Here is an 18096-nt window from a genome sequence, read left to right on the forward strand (position 1 = left end):
AGGAGTGAGATAAAAAAAATTTAAACTCTGTCTCCCTGCCTGGCAGTAAAACAAAATTGAAAATCATTCCAAACAGGAAACTTACTGCTTTTTAAGGATGTCATGAATGACACAAACAACAGGCATGAATAACTAATGCAACATGATAGATAGGGTGGTGTAATAGGCACTGGGGAAAATGGCGGTAAAACCCGGAATATATTTATTTATACGCCTTCAAACCTCTTTAAACCTTTATGTAAGTTGAATTATATACCGTACTTGAAGACTGTAGAATGTAAATAGCATTCAAAATACTTCCCAGAACCATGCAATATATCGATATATAGCATGAGAGGCTATGGCATGTGTATTTGGGTGAAGAAGAGGCCACCATTGTGGGTATGTACAATGGTGATTGACATATTTTATGGTGATCAATTAAGCCTCCATCTCCTAAATTGTGACTCAATGTCGTATTATTACAGTGTGTAGTGGTGGTTGGTGTGTAGGACTGCTTCAATGGTGCTCAAAACTACAAAAAATATACCATCAGAGATGGGGAATCCCCCGCCATTGAATGGAAAAGGTCATACATATTCCAGATAATGAGGGAGGTGACTTGGAAACAAGACACCATTTGGTCATCATCTCAAAAAAGTTCCCCAGGGGTGAGGAACGTAGTAACCAAAAATAATTAAAATCAGATAAGCGGTTTTCCATTTATTACAAAAATAATTTTCAAGATAGCAGCTCAGTCAGCCATCTTGGATCCGGCCACGCCAAAAATCAATAGGGTTCTTCCTTTTCAGGTGGTACATGTGTGACCCAAATTTAAAATCGATATGGCGAAGAGTTTATGAGTTATCACACTCACAGCTATAAATGTTGATGCCCGGACGGACAGCCGGACGACCCGGGTGACAACAATATCCCCCTTCCGCCACACAGAGGGGGATAAAAAACTCAAAATAAAAAGCACAAAAACAAAAACAAAAACATTTTTTGAAAAAACAAAATCTTTGAAGTCATTATTTTATTAAAATAAAGCACAGGACTGTTAATGGCTTTCCACTTCGTGTATTTGCAATGAATTTATGAAGGAAATGTTTGCGGATTACGGTCAGTGCGCTCGAATATAATCACAGGATGGCAAACTATTTTCCACATTAATTCACCTAATTAATATGGGCAGTCAACACAATAACCCTCGCAAACATCATCATATTATCACCATCATTATTAAGGGCAAGTTTCATGACAATAACTCAAGAAAATAAACTATATTTAATGTTCTTAATGCAGGAAAATACCACTGTATTTTATGCTCTTAATAACGCAAGAAAATAAGACTTTATTTTACCTTCTTAATAACTCAAGAAAATAAACTATATTTTATATTCTTAATGCAGGAAAATACTACTTTATTTTATGTTCTTAATAACCAAAGAAAATACTACTTTATTTTATGTCCTAAATAACCCAAGAAAATAAGACTTTATTTTACCTTCTTAATAACTCAAGAAAATAAACTATATTTTATATTCTTAATGCAGGAAAATACCACTTTATTTTATATTCTTAATAACCAAAGAAAATACTATTTTATTTTATCTTCTAAATAACTCAAGAAAATAATATTTTATTTTATCTTCTTAACAACTCAAGAAAATAAACTATATTTTATGCTCTTAATACAGGAAAATACTACGTTATTTTATGTTCTTAATAACCCAAGAAAATAATACTTTATCTTCTTAATAACTCAAGAAAAGAATACTTTATTTTATCTTCTTAATAACTCTTCCATTCATGAAAATAAATAGCACAAAACCAATGCACAAACATGTTAATTAAGGGTACAGATTGGACAAATTTTTAAGTTGAAGTCCCTAACCCTATTTTCCCCATTACCCCCTAAAGTTTGCGAATTTGCAGTTCATGGGGATTTTCAATAACGTAACCCCTGTGAATGGCAAGACCTTCCTGTATATACTTGAACACTACTCGGGGTATCGTGTTCCATGAACTCTCGTATTTTCCTGTATTAAGGGCTTTAATTTTCGTTGTACTATTGCACTGAGAAACCATTTTGGCATGTTTTGGCAAATCCTAGGGGGAGGTAAAAATTGCTCACAATTGCTTTTAAAAGACTGGTGGAATTTGCAATTCCAACCGAGGCACGCAACAGGCCATTCCGCTCAGGTTCCTTGCATGATTCGGCCTACCCTGTGGGAATTAATTAGATCCCACCGTGGACGGTTCGGCGTTAGAAGACCCGTCGACATGACAGTACTTCCTGCTTTATCATTACTTTTTGCAGTGCATGGTATTTCTTTTTGTCATTGATTGAAAAAAATACCTGAGTAAAACTCTTTCCTTTCCACCTACCGGCAAGGCTTCGTCTTGTTCTTGCGTGGAGCAGAGTATGGAGGTGGATTCGGTGGTGGTGGATGTGGTCGTACCACATGAGTAACCCCCATGCTTAGTGCTTGTGCAGTGGGAAGTGCCATGGGACCTGCCAGGAGCTGTGGTTGCTGAACCAGTGTTCCATAATGGCTGCCGTGTGGGTGCGAGTTCCTGTTGATATGAGCCAAATGATAGAATAGTCAGGTTAGCTCGAAATAATGCAGGCAGGGAGAGATCTCTACAGGGCTAGTAATATGGATCATCACACAATGGTTGGACAGTAAGTTTGTACTTAACTTTCTCTTTCGCAAAAACCTGGTCAACCTCTACCTCTGACATTATTATCACAAACGAAGAAACAAATTGAATGCAAAGAAAGCCCATTTCCACAATTTATCTGAAAAGCACCATGACAGCAAGAGAAGCAAAGCAGAAGTATATTTCAACAAAGTATACAATTTCAGCTTTCTTCAATTTCCATGTCCTCTTGACCTCATTTTTCTGTGTAGTATCCATAATTTGCACTTGTTTTTGTAAGTTTGTTGCCAAATGGATGAAGGATCCCTTTCACCTGTATGTAATTGGTGGTTTAACTTAAAAAAATAAGCTCCCCCACATATCTAAGGAGTTTTAAGGTGCAACTCACTTGATTAACCAACAAGCCAACCATGAAGACCAAGGAGCTTTCAAAAGAAGGCAAAGTGGTGGAGAAGCACAGTTCAGGAGAGGGTTATAAGAAGATTTCAGTCACTCATTATCCCTTTGAGTACGGTGAAATTCATCATTAAGAAGTAGAAGACGTATCATATCACCCAGACACTACCCAGATCAGGTTGCCCATCCAAACTCAGTAGCTGGCAAGCAGGAAACTGGTCCAGGAGGTCACTGTAAATCCAACAATGACTGAAAGATCTGCAAGGCTCTATGTCTGAGATAGGGATCAGGGATCATCAATCAACAACATCCCGTTCCCTTCACAAAGCTGGCCTCTATGGACAGGTGGCAAGAAAGAAGCCATGAAGGAGAACTACGATTCTAAAAGCTCATATGGAGATTTCGAAAAAGCAACTTTATGATACTGCCGGCATGTGGAGAAAAGTTTTGGAGTCAGATGACACTAAAATTAAACATTTTGGTGTAAATTCAAAGCATTATATCTGGTGCAAGCCCAACACTACACATCACCCAGTCAACACCATCCCCACTGCCAAGCATGGTGGTGGCAGCATCATGTTATAGGGGCTGCTTTTCATCAGCAGGGACTGGTAAGCTTGTGAGGATAGAAGGGACAATGGACGGTGCAATGTGCAGGAGAATCCTTGATGAAAACCTGCTTGAGTCAGCCATGAATCTGAAACTGAGTAGGAGATTCATATTTCAGTAGGACAATGATCTGAAGCACAAAACTAAAGTCACACTGGAGTGGCTGAATAAGAAGAAAATAAATGTTCTTGAGTGGCCCAAAGTCCTGAATCTAACCCAACTGAACATTTATGGAAGGATTTGAAAATTGTAGTCCATTGACGATCCCCATAAAAATTTGCAGAACAAAAGCAATTTTCACGTGAAGAATGGGTAAAGATTTTACCATCTCACTGTGCAAAGCTGGTAGAGACCTACCCAAAAATACTCGTAGTCCAGACTCTACCCAGATGGGGGTAGTCATTGCTGCAAAAGGTGATTCCACCAAGTACTGACCTAAGGGGCTGAATACTTTTGCAACCAGTGAAATTTGACTTGTGCATGCTTATTGCAGGTATTCCTGACATGTAACCTCCTTCAACTATAACAGTGTTTCATTGGATCTCTTCAGTTATGAATAAAAATATATTTGGAAAAATTGTTTCTGCATAATTAGGAATTCATTAAAATGTGGCAATATTAGCAGGGGGTGAATACCTTTGCTGGCCACTGTATATACCACTGATGACATGATAAACTATGAGAGGAATTGTAAAGATGGAAAGAGAGGCATTCAAATAATAACCACATGGTATGAGGTCTGACAGGTTGAAACAGAGGTAACAAACTTAACCTTGAGCTGTCTAGTCTGGGTTTAATTCCTGACTCAGCCATAAACTGTTGGATCGGTGCTTCACGAGCAGGGCGTTGCATGAAAAAGTCTGCCATCCCCAGGTTGGATGTTAAGCTGTGGAACCGTATGCTGTCTGGTGGGCATTAAAGATTTTATGGGGAAGGTTTGTAACTCTCGAAAGAGTAGTTGAGATATCATCGGCATCCTAAACAAGTTACAAATTCTTCCACCTTCAGTCAAACATCAAGTCTGGCCAGCTGGTTCGTGAAAGATGTTGGCCCAGAAACTTTCTGCGGCCGACCTCACAAGGAGGTGGGAATAATCGGGGCCATTAAAGTAGTAGAACATATACAGGAGGAGAAAAGGGAGGGAAATACAGGAAAATGAGCCTGCAGAGAAAAACTAAAAAGATCCAGCAACAAGATAAAAATATATAGGGAGGAAATTATAGTGAAAGTACAGAAATGGTCACTCGTAAGAATGCAAATTAGTGCCAGATATGTGGGTGAGCATCATAATAGGGGAAGCAGAAGGACAGCAACTCAAAAAGAAACAAAACTACATTTAAAAAAATGTTGCTCCAAAGCACACAATTAAAGTGTAGGATAGTTATGCCAGCCACACCACAGTTTAGCAGGTATGGTGATTGTGGGGGGAATTACCATAGGTGTGCAACATGGCTGGATGGAGGAGCAAAAGAAACCACTGAAATTTCTACCCAGAGACCAAATTTAGAGTAAACTGTAATGTATTGTCAAACTGACTCAAGTGCAGGTTATAAAGTCAAGTGCTGATATGTCTGTTGATCTAAAGAGCATATAAAAGGTTTTCTCCTGAAATATGAAGGAATGGTCCTACACCAGAAACTTTTGTGCATGCTTTTCCTTTTCTATGTACTTTCCAATGAGTGCCAAGAATGAGTGTGAGCTGTTTGATACCAATGGAATGTCACGTTTATTTTGGCTCTGAAACCTTTTGAAAAAGAGAAAGGTTTTTGACTCCCTTTTGTAAACCCTTGAGATAAGCAGCAAAAAATGCTCGATGGTTGACAGCCAAAAGCTGTTAAAAAATTACTATGGCATGACTCGAAGGTCAATGACAAACATCAATGGCAACAAGAATTCCCACCATAGATGCTAGGTGGTCACTGGTGTGAAAGCAAGAGACAATGGGGGCGTGGCCATTAAGGAGCAAGGAAAGAGGACCAAGTGAAACGAGTTGAAAATAAAATAAAAAATGAAATAGAAGCAGAGATAGTCGAAATAAAGAAGAGGAAATCAGAATGCAAAACAGCTACAGAAAGAGGAAAAAAATTATTAAATGCCAGAAAAGGTAAGTACATTTTACAACCCTTTGTGGCCAAGAGTACATTTGTAACTCACGTAGTAGGGTGGAACCAAATGGCAAAAAACATCATAATCCTAATCACGAGACAGAATGCCGTAATCAACATTCCTTTATCAACTAAATCACAATTTGAGGACCAACTAGACATCCAAAATAGGTTGAGGCAACAAACAACATTAAACATCCATGATACCAATCATTATGATCAACTGCAAAATAATAAAATAAAATAAAACAAATGATTTAAGTTCAAGACCTTGTCTGAATATTACCTCCAGTCAGGAATAGCTTCTGATAAGATGGCTGGGTGTTGCACTGTTGCGGGAGCTGTCACGCCTGGTAGTTGCTGCCATGCTGGCAGCAAAATTTGCTGCCCACTGCCAGGCCAAGCCTGTTGCCAGGGAAACATTCACCAGGCCAAGTAGGAAGGGAGTAAAAAAAATAGGTATCGATTGGATGTTGGGATACAGCAAATAATGTACTAGTTTGGAGAGATTAGGGGTTTAAGGGGCAAAAGGGGGAAAAATGGGGGAAAAGGGCAAAAAGGGCAGATATAATGACAGAAAAAAAACGATGATGCACTCGAGGGAGGAGCTGACTCATGTCGTCATGTTTCTCTTCAAAGAAGTCTCGGGTTAAATTGAGAACAATGTCTGGGGTTAGATCCTTGTTACCTTTTAGTCTAGATCTGAGAGGGTCTTTCAAATGAAGTCAGACATGAAGTGGTGGAGAAGCACCGTTCAGGAAAGGGTTATAAGAAGATCTGAGAGGGTCAGTTAGATCGAGAATAATGTTTGGGGTTGGATCCCTGTCACTTTTTATTCTCGATCTAATCCCAGACAATGCAAAATTGAAGAAAATGCCAGTTCGGTAAGGACAATGTAGCACTTTAACCTCATCAAAGTGGCAATAAGCAATGCTGCAATGCACAACAAATGCAACTTCAAAAATCTGCCATAAATACAAAATCCATGGATACCAAAATAATTGGCTTCATTCTTGGACATCTCATCAAGATCTATCCAAAAATATCTTTGGGTGATTTTTTTTTGAAGCCCCCACATGAGTTATTTCAGCCTAAACTTGGTGAAAATAGTAAAAATTCAAATTTCAGAGAGGTTTAATGAATGACCAGTGGGGAGACTTGAAACCAAAAGTGTTTCACAAAATTTGGAAAGACTGGTTCCTAAGATCTTACAGCAATATATTTTAGAATCTGCATTGCCGACAGGGTAAAGGGTTAGGCTGAAGTTCAAATAAAACTCGTCACTTACCCCTTGTATGGCAACTTGCCAAACTTGAGTTTGGGGCTCCTGAGACCTTTTTCTCTCTTCATAGCCCTATTCATTACCAGGTGAACGAGGTGCTATACACGATGGTAATCCAATTTGAGGCCAGGGATAATTTTCTGGTCAAGGCCAATTTTCACTTTGGGTTGACCTTTGCCAGGTCACAAGTCAAAGAGGGGGAGGGGGGAGGGGTGGGAGAAGGAAAATAATGACTACCGTGGTATTTTTTTAACTCGGCATGCCCGAAAACCTCCAGGTGAATTTTTCTAGCACAATCTGAGAGGGTCAGACAACAAAATGCCCTTTTTTCTGGTGGAGTTTGCAGGGAATGACCCATACATTATTTGTAGATACTTGGGCAAGAAAAACGTATTATAAATTAATATGAACAGGGTCGAATATGCACAGTTTAAGTTATAACCAACTCAGCAACTATCGGGGACGGTATTTGTACCCCCAACGCGTCGGGAGCCAAATCTTCCCCATTCTTCCCTGCTGCCTGGATTTTTCAGGGCAGCATGGTCAAAGTCAAAGTGCCGATCAGTCCCCATGGACCGGCCCTTTCCCTCTTGTCTCTTCTCTCTCTAACTCTGTTGTGGCCCTGACTTTGTGAAGGCGGGGGTGTACCATCCTGGATGTGGGGGCTCTGTGGATTGCTCCCAGGAGAACAATCGTCTGTCTCTGTGTCGCGGGCTCGTTCAAGAGAACTGTCTGGGGCTATACAACAACAACAACAACAACAGCAGCAACAACAACAACAACACAATAACTCTAAATGACCGCAAATCTTTCATATTAGACACATGAGAGGAATCACACTATACCTAATTGGAGAAGTGTTTGCTTGTGGGTTTGTATGTTTAACTTATCTGCACTCCTAAACCACTGGATGGAATGAGATGAAAACTGGTGGCTGTATTTGGGGTGTGTCCAGTAAGATTCTCGGTGATAAAAAAAAAAAAAACTTAATTGGCCGAAAAGTTCAGGGTAGGTGGAGGACCCCAATTCTCCCTATGCAGCCAGGCATAGCTTGTATCGTAAAGCGCTGCTCCCGGTGGAAAGCGGTATTACAAGTCAAGATGACGAGCGTTAATTCCAGTGGAATTAACCCGCCGATAAGGATGGGTTCTTTGCTCGTTGATCAGGTTTACGAACGTGCAGAAAAAAAATCCGACAACAAACTTTGAAAAAAATTCATAAAACTTCATCCTACAGGTCTTGCTTCAAGAGTGAAGTTGTGCCCAAAATATGATCAGCAGATTGATGTATGAAGAATTTAAAGGAAAAAAAAAATGCAAAGATAAAAAGATAAATAAAAAATGTTATCCAGTGTCAATCATTTTGAGTACAATGATGTAGTTGCAGTGAAATCTGCAATGTTTGATCAAATGTGACAAATATCAGGGACAGACACCTGCGCGAGAACTCCGTGCTGAATCTGCAATGGCTGTGCAGCTGCTTGCGTCATGATGGGAACCGCACTGTCCATTCGAACTGAGTATCCACCTGGCTTCCCTGGTGAGCTATGTAGTCCTGCAGAAAACAACACAGGTAGTAGACAGCAGAATGTCAAGAACAAAATGGAAGCAAAACTTTTGGAGAGTTAGTACGGTAATCAGGTAGAGGTGTTTCACTCACATGGTGGTGAATGCACGGAATGGTTGCTTTGAAAAGGTAGTGGCAGGAGAAACAGTGGATAGTTTTTAAATTGAGTTGGATAGGTATCTAGAAGTAGTGGGGATGGGGGAGGGGGTACAAAGTTTTTGCCATGATTGAACAGGCTTCATGGGTCTAATGGCCTCCTCCTGCATTGAAGTTCCTTGTATTTATTGAGAGCCATAACAGAAAAGAGTGCATACTGTGAGGTTATGTATACTTGACTTGAGGCCAATTCACATTTGAAATCAGCAATGCGCTTCAAGGTTCACAGGTTGTTGCTGATATAATTGTGTTCACATTGCATAAAAGTAAATAATTCAGTTGATTCTCAAAACTTTTCAAACTACAGACCCCCACCCCTCCCACTAAAACTATGAGATATATTGATAATTGATGTATTATTATAAATTGCTTTATTTCCTTGTTACCCTACCCAAGTGACAGTTCAACACTCACCCATATTCATTCATCACGTATTCTCTCACATGTGGAACTGTCTTCCTGAATGCGTTCTCTCCTGCCATACCTTGGAGCACTTTAAGTGTGAGGCCACCCACGACTTCATCATATCTACCATATCTACCTTTGATCTTCACCAAACTCACTAAGACTCTGTCTCATTTGAACCTGCAACTCCTTTCCTCATACTGTAGTCAGCTTTTCTCTTCCTGTTTCCCTTTTGCCTCACTTTGTTTCTGTTGACCCATTGCCTCTTATTGTTCCGCTCTTCCATGAGTTTCTCGACACCCAGATTTAAAAAAAAGTGAACACATTCATCTGAATCAAAGTGAACTTGCATCATATAGTGTGAAATGGTTGTAAAAGCAATCGAGCTAATGCTTTTGGGAACTTGAAGGGGAAGTACGAACATGTTTTAGCATTAAAACACACTTTTTTTTTAGTTACTGTCTCCCTCAACGAAATTCATGAGAAATACCATTGCAGCAAAATAATGTTGGCAGTGCTTCAATTGCTCATTCAATTTGACACTATTTCACATTTGAGCCGAATAAACAGGGTGTTCCAAAAAGTCCCGGACAACTTTGGTTCGTATATTTAGAACCACAAATGATACAATGATACCCTTTGGTGTATATTATACAGAAACTCATAAAGTTGTGTGCACAGCAGCAATACACTTCAATGTGAGCTCTGCTTGTCATGTGTAGGACATTCAAGGTGGTGCACGAGTCCTTGCCATGTTAAGTTCAAGTTGTTTGCGTGCACCAATGTTCATGCAGCTGTGATCTGAGAATAAAGATCATGCAGGTTTTGCCACCTTGTTGTTGTAAATAACATCTTTGGCAAACCGCCACAGACAAAAAAAAATCAAGAGGGGTTATGTCTGGTGATCGTGGGGACCAGGTGGTTGGTCCATTTCAGCCAATCTAGCGACCTGGATATTTTAAATTCAGGACAGCTCGAATGACTGAGGCCAAATAAGGGAGAGCGCTGTCCTGTTGAAAAATGACATTGGGTAGCAAGTCTTCAATTTGTGGGAAGGCAAATCCTTCCAACATGTTCATGTAAATGGTTGAGGTCACTGTATGCACCACAAAGAAAAATGGACCCACTAAGTAGTCACGGAGAAGGCTTCACCACATATTGACCTTTGGACTATCACGTATGTGTTCAATGACCATGTGGGGGTTTTCAGAGCCCCAGATCCTCACATTGTGCCAGTTGACCTTCCGCGGTACATGAAAGTAAGCTTCGTCTGTGAACATGACCGTTTTCAGGTAATCTTCGTCATCCCCTACGCGACTGAGCATTTCCAAAGCAAACGCCTTGCGTTTGGGTTCGTCATTTGGTTTGAGTTCCTGCAGAATCTGCACCTTATAAGCATAAAGGTTCAGTATTTTATGCAAAAACTGGTGTACAGTGGTGGTTGGTAGTCCTCGTTCTCTGGATGCAAGGTCAAATTGATTTCTTGGGACTTTGTTGAAATGATTTAGACACTCGTTCATTGTCTGCTGCACTTGTGCTTAGTCGACCGGTACTTTTCTGTTTCTGACAACTTACAGTCACCTTAAACCTCTTGTACCACTCTCTGATACTCATCCGTGATGGTGGATTCCTTCCATACCTTGTACGGAAATTACGCTAAACTTGCATGTCGGATCTCGTCTCGATGAACCATTCAACACACTAAGCTTTTTCCTGTGGAGTTGCCATTTTATTTTATATTAAACCACCAGATCTGAAAATAAAGAAAACTTTATAAGTTTCTGTATCGTTTCAAAGAAAGGGTATTATTGTATCATTTGTGTTACTAAATATATTAACAAACAAAGTTGGCCAGGTCTTTTTGGAACACCCTGTATTGTGGTTTAGCCCGAGCAATTATAAGACAGAAAGAGTCAAGATGAGGCAAAGTAGCCAACCTTCAGCTTAGCCTCGACAACTAAACCTAAAACTTGGAGAAAGCATTTGGCCCAAATGCTAACTTTTGCAAGATACCATCGGATCACCCACATCACAGATTGGACAGCCAGCTGAGGATTCCCTTTGAAGGGCAACATGAGATGCAGTGCCTGTGGTGATACAGTTTTAGTTCAATCCAATGCTACCTGGGATTGAATACAGGCCGAAAGTTTGCGGGCTTCATCAGTTTATGTAAAAACCTACTCTGACATCAGAGGGAACTGTGAGATTGTGCATCGATGGAGGCTTTTTACACATTAACAATCAAACAGTAGCTTCAAGAGTATTTTTTCTTCCAAGTGTAACCTCACCGGTGAAAGTTGGAGGACAGACAATGAGTGTCTGCTGGAAATGGTCAGGCCGAGGAGCAAACTGTGCTGAGTGCCCTGACAGCGTGACCCCGCGCTGAGCTACAGCGGCCAGGGGAGGGCCGGGAGGATACGAATACCCCAGTAGAGATGATACCTCAGGCCCAATGAGGGACAACGCAGCAGCTGCAGGGGGGGCTGCAGCAGACAGCGAGCCGGCCTGCAAATGCAAGAAAACAAGTGCATTTTATCATGCAAATCAATCTGAAATTGTAAAACCAAAGAATGTGAAAGAAAGCATGACAATATATAATCACAATAAATGGCATGATATTGGCATTGCCAAAGTAAAATATCATTACATCTGAGGCTGTGTCGTAGTCGAGTACAGAAAAGCAGGGCCTGAGTCGAAGTACCTGATCCACCAAAATAACAAGGTAAGTCATCTATACCTATAAAAGGCAAAAAAAAAAATCTCTGTCTTTGTCACACACACACACATTTTAAGTTACACACCAACTTTGTGTTGGGGGGTTGGGGAAGGAGGGGGGGACAGAGGCTATTGTGTGGCTGCAGCCTCACTACTTCACCACTTTATTTTTATGAATGGGGATTCAAACGTAGGTATTTTGTGTCATGAAAATAAAGACATTAACAGGCATGTAAGAAAACGTCATCATGATTATCTGGGCTGGCAGGATGGCCAAGTGGTACGCACACTCGCCTCTAAGCTGTCTAGCCTGGGTTTGAATCCCAACCCAGCTATAAACTGTCACCCTGGTGTTTACCGGTGGGGTGATTCATCAATGTGTGCGTCATCCCTCAGATGGACAGAAAACTGGGTGTCCCTTCTGCCAGCATTAGTTGGTGGACATGAAAGGCCCCACGGTGTCCTTCGTGAAGAGTAGGCGAGTTATCGCCGGCACCCTGGCCAAATTACAAATTCCTGCCCTCGCCAGCAGAGGGTATTGCATCAATGGCACATTCGCACCCTCAGCCAATGATGCTACATCGCAGGCTTGTGCTATGTACGAAAGAAGAAAAAAGATCATGATTATCTCAAGGCTTCCTCTATAGAAGGATCATCTCCACAAAATACTGGCAGCACAATGACATATTTGAGGAAAACAAGTGGTGCCTTTATAACCTTTGGAGTGGAATCCTTACACATTGTATATCTTGACTGTTTAAGTCTGTATAAAAGTATGCTTGAAGAAGCTAATTTGTTATACCTTCAATGTTTAAGAGTCTCTTTGCAAGAAGGATAGCAGTCAATTGGGCATAAAAAAGGTTAGTGGTGCACAATGGGGTTGGTGGTGCAAGTGACGGAGCACAAGTCGGCACAAGGGGTGGCGGGAGGGGCGGAAGAGGCTGTGCATTCATACCTGACTGTGTATTGGCTGAAGGTGACTGCTGAACGTGACAGTCAGGCTGTTAGTTGTGCTCGGAGCCACCTGGGTCATGAAGGGCGTCTTGCTGTGCGCAAGCGAGTCCAGAGGATGTACACGTCTCCGGCACACCTCCATATTCTGGAAGCATGACTTGATGCTGCAAAGATCAGTTGTAAGGTTGTAATAGGCCATATTTGTAAAACGAATGATCAAAGCATTACATATACATCATAAGGCTCATTTTCTAGTCCCTGATGCCCATGTTTGATCGACATGTAATTCGCCCCAGTTCTCACAATGATAAAAGCAACGAGACAAACAGCTATAACTGCTCCACAAACGTTTCAGTGGAAAGGGTGGAAGAAAAGAAGAAGAAGAAGAAGGAGAGAAGGAGAAGAAGGAGGAGAAGAAGGAGGAGAAGGAGAAGGAGGAGAAGAAGGAGGAGAAGAAGAAGGAGAAGAATGAGAATGAGAAGAAGAAGAAGAAGAAGAAGAAGAAGAAGAAGAAGAAGAAGAAGAAGAAGAAGAAGGAGAAGAAGAAGGAGAAGGAGGAGGAGGAGGGGGAGGATGAGGAGGAAAAAAAAGAAGAAAAAAAGAAGGGAAATGAGAAATTGTAACTTATGATTGTCTTGGTAAATGTCTCATGTCAAAAAAAACGAACATGTGTCCATGTTAGAACTAGCAGCAGCATTCAATGTAAATGCTCAAAAGAACTAGTTTGAAGTTGGATCTTGAAACTAAAAACAAAAGTAACTTCAAAGATTGGATTTTTACTTTTTGGAACTTGTTAAGTATGACAACCTTTAAATTAGAGGAGCCAAAGGCAATGCATCAGGATGAGATGGAGGAAATGGTTAATTGAACAAACGAGTGAAATCTTTACTCTAATATCCTGAAACACATGGCTTTGGGGACGTGTGCGTTTGAAGTACGCACGTGTAAGGAAGGAGAGGAGGTCGGGGATGTTGGAAAGGGGAAAATCCTGTCATTTTACATATGTGATATATCACTTGCTGGTTTAGGTGCCATTCTCATGCGGTACATTAAGATATTACAACTGTGATCTTGCTTCATAAGCCAGATGCGGTATGAGTACTCTCCATGAGGGCAAGGTCTTTCCTTGTTACTCTTCAAGAAAGATAGAGCTTCTCTTTGCAGTGCATTGGAATATTTCTCCCACTTGTGAGTTGTGGCTGTATAATTACACTGACTCCTTTTTGTCTTTTTGGGCTTCTGACTATTGCTGAAAGAGAAGCAGCAGAAGTCTGGAGTTGAGTGACTGAGATGGAATCAGAACTGATGGTCGAGATCAGGCTGTTTGAAAAAAAAGAGGAAAGACGATGTCGGCAGTGTGATGGATTCTATGAATTTGCTTGTAATTCGGAGTATGCCTACTTGACTGCAGTTGAAATTATCTGTTACCATCTGGGCCTCTCACTGATGCAGAGCCTCGGTTGCATATAAATTTCTCCACTTTCTAAGGTGAGAAAGATACAAAGTCCAATTGGCAAAGGGTAGAAGGGGATATAATGGGGATAGAGCTGGATGGTTTGGGTACACAAGATTTGAAGGTGAACACTGAGTTGAGACATTGTCTTTTCTCAAGTAGCACCTGCAGTGAGGCCATTTGAGGTGGGAGGGTGGGGTGGGTTGGGGGAAAGGGGCACACACCAGATATAGACTTGACAAGGCTACAAGGACTTTGAGGAAGGAGACTGGATGAAAAGCCTTGAGATTAGCAAGATGATGTTTTCTTGCTTGCCTAAAGGTGTACATACACTTGTTGTGAATCTTATAAAGAGTAACCTGCGGTTGCCCTCAGTCGAGTTCGTCTTCCACGTTGACAAAGTAGGCTGCTTTAATGCAACCGCCTCACCACATGATTCAGTGCACTGGGGCCGAAAGGTTGGTTATGATCACTGCAGAGAGGATGGGATAAACGGGTGCATGAAAGAGAGTCGGATTTTGAGAAAGCATTCCGAGTCTGAATCAATATCAGACGCAATGGAGATGGCAGTCCAATCCTTTATTGAGAGGGCAAGTTGCAGTTCCTGCCAGCGACAGACAAACAAACCAGTTCCTGCCAGTGCAAGCAGCCGGATTCTCTGGCACTGAGGTCCTCTCTAACAATAGACAGAGATATTGGCTTTGACAAGAACATGGTCAGAGGAGTGAAAAGGAGCAGGGAAGGAACAAGACAGGTTGGATGGAAAGTTTGTCAGTTACTTGGGAGGATGAAATGTTTCCAGAGATGGGGTTGGAATGTTTACATATTTTGTCAGATCAATGAAGTTGCAAGATTAGGTCAGAATAACAAATTCAGGATGTAGTTTCTTTGCCTACTTTTGTGAAGACAATGTTTTCTCAGCTCCGTCGGAATTTCTTCAATCGCTAATGATACCATCCCCAATATAAATTGTGTAACTGTTGTCATTTGTTCCCTTTACTCTAAATCATATTATAAATCCGTCTTTTCGAACATACTTACTTGGTCATATTACATCGATTTCAAGCTTGTGTTTGTCTACCCCTCGGCTGGATCGCATGTTCATGAGTTTTAAACCTTACGCACTGTCTCCTTCTCTCGTTTGTTCCCTCCTTGAACACTCTTCCTTTATCATCCTTATCACTTTATATGGTCCCTTAGAAAATAATGATGATCTCCTAAGAAAAAGAATGTTTAAAAAATGAATGTCGAAAACAAACTAAAGATAAAATCTTCATGATTTTCATAAAAAAAGGAAGTGGCACTTTTAAATCTTGTTCGATCCAAAGATTCCTAATGATGTCAAAGGGTAATTCTGCAGTGAAATGCTTTGAAAATACAGTAATTAGTATCGGTTTTCTTTGCATGCGTTCTGGACTTGCATCCATCCACCCTTACTGGTTGCTGTGAGGGAAGTCAAACAAATGTTGCATGGACACAAATGGATGTCTGAGTGTCTCCATCGGTGAAACGCGCTTGTCAGCGTCTATTGTGAGCATATGTCTGAGTAGATCGATGAGCTGTCGTCGGTCGGCCTTCTCAGCAAGCCGGTCGCTGCCTTCCAGATCCACAGACACGTTAACCTGCAGCAAAAGATCAGCAGTGCACAGATTGCCAAAAGTGCTGAGTTGGCCAAAAATAAAAAGCCAATAATCCTTCCTGATTTTCTACATCTACCATACACATTTATCCACAACTCTTGCAAATAACTTTAACGGACTCATTTCTTCTTAACTCGATGTGCTTGTGACCTATTTCATGCACGACATTTGATTATATCTTCCTCAGAAATAGATTTAAGACAAACACTATTTTTTCATTGATGGTAAAACCAATGTTCAGATAAAGGTCACACACATTTGAATAAAAACAAAAGCACTCCTGCAATGACATTCTAAATTTTGGGGAACGAATCCAGTGTAAAAATAACCACGATGCTTGATTCAACAAGTTCACCAGTGCGATCCGAGAGGAGATAGAACATAAAAATAGTCGTTTGAATTTAGAATACAGATAGAAACAGACAGTCTGAAAGTCATTTTTGTGAGCAGAAGATGCTACTACTTACAACTACTACTACTACTGCTACTACTGTTTGTGAGCATAAGATACTACAAATACTATTACTGTTACTTCGACTCCTGCTTTAACAAAGAAGATGGAACTACTACTTTAACAATTAGCTGTAGTAGTAGGATATTTTTTTCAAATCTGCATGTCGTTGTCATAAGAATACAACCTCAACTTTCCACGGTGACAAAAAGTCACATTACCCACAAGCTAACCACAGCAGAGTTTGCAAGCTCACAAGACATGACAAACTTTATGTTCTGACCTTTCAAGATTTGAGTAAAATGTTATTCACTTGCCTGTGCCCCACTGTGAAACAAGTACATAAACTTGCTGCATCAATCCTTGTCTGTGTTAAGATTAAATGTTTTCTACGGTCACCCTCCAGCCGAACAGAAGTGGCCAAACAAGAAATGTTGCTCATCAAAGTGGGTTGTTTTGAACGGCCACTTCGTGTTCTCAAAGTGGAGATTGCGTAACCCAGAATGATGCAGCATAATTCAAGCATAGACAAAAGAGTGCTCATTGAATTATGATGTATTCCAGTGAGGCATAAGAATAAAATGAAATATGAATAACATCAAACGTTTAAAAAAAAATGACTTCGTATTCAAATTATTTTGAAAAAATAAGGAATGTATAATGTATATATATTTTACAAACATTGGAACAATGTTTCAATTTTTTTCAAATTTACCATGCACATAGAATTGTAACCAAACAGCTCAGGATGTTTGGTAACAATTCTGTTTTGTAACTAAACATGCTGAGTTATTGTAACCAAACACCTGACGTCTACGATCTCAATGACCAGTGTCAATGAGTAAAATATAAAAACGACTGTTCAAGTTCACAAAAAACTGGAAGTAGCTGAAAAGATCGATATTCAAAGATCGAAGAGACCACAACGTAGTACAGCTGCCTAGCAGGCACAACTCAGGTGTGCCGTTTAGACCACTCGGTGGTACTTATTGAAGCACCGTGTGTCAGGTGTTAAAATATCCTCTTAACGGGACGGGAGCATCACGTGAATGCAATATGCATATGCAGAGACCACACATGCTTGAGCACACCCAATACTACATGCAAGCCAGTTATGATAACCTTAGATATCACCATCAGCATACTGCATTAATGTTCCCCCTTGTGATGATACGTAACACCTGGCACACGATGCTTGCACAATCTCAGATGAAGACCACTCTGTGATTGAAATGTCGGACCTGAACCATACGGCTGGGTAGCAAAACTAGTTGGTGGTCCTTTCAATTTTGAATGCTAACAATGCAAATTAAATTTGGAAGCGACTAATATGGAGGTTAAAAAACAAACAGTAGAAATCTGCTCAATGGTGGACAACTGGCATATCTGAACATGAGGTTGTACAACTAACTCCAGACACATCAAGGTAAGAAAACAGAACTGTGCATAAGGTTACTTCAATTAACAAAATTTATATTGTTTGTCTAAACACAATCTATTAGTTATGATAAAGATAATGTAAAAATGGAACTCCGTATTATACTCCTTGCCAATGTAGACATTTCTTACCTGGCCCATATCATCCACACAATTGAAAACATACTTCCGTGCCTCCTTAGACTTTATGCCAGTCTCCCTTTCATGCTCATCTTGCGTCTTTCAGGAAGAAAAAAAAAACATCAAAAAGAGCTGTATTACCAAAGGGCCTATCTCATGTA

The 18096-nt window shown here is 40.5% G+C and overlaps 1 protein-coding gene across 2 annotated transcripts in view; it reads right to left on the bottom strand.

Annotated features, from left to right (window-relative positions):
* The window catches only part of LOC147034882 (homeodomain-interacting protein kinase 2-like), a 123094-nt gene that overhangs the window by 31065 nt on the left and 73933 nt on the right, over positions 1-18096 (bottom strand). For both annotated transcript variants that reach the window (XM_085890547.1, XM_085890539.1), the window contains exons 5-11: positions 17948-18034; positions 15725-15909; positions 12836-12998; positions 11454-11670; positions 8474-8592; positions 6043-6161; positions 2371-2559 (exon numbers count right to left, since the gene is read on the bottom strand). In XM_085890547.1, the coding sequence (XP_085746673.1) occupies positions 2371-2559; positions 6043-6161; positions 8474-8592; positions 11454-11670; positions 12836-12998; positions 15725-15909; positions 17948-18034 (1079 nt within the window). The remainder of the gene's footprint in view (positions 1-2370; positions 2560-6042; positions 6162-8473; positions 8593-11453; positions 11671-12835; positions 12999-15724; positions 15910-17947; positions 18035-18096) is intronic.

Source organism: Eptatretus burgeri, chromosome 1 (assembly GCF_056783735.1).
Source record: "Eptatretus burgeri isolate ZD-2024b chromosome 1, Ebu_testis_v1, whole genome shotgun sequence".
In the NCBI taxonomy this organism is placed as follows: domain Eukaryota; kingdom Metazoa; phylum Chordata; class Myxini; order Myxiniformes; family Myxinidae; genus Eptatretus; species Eptatretus burgeri.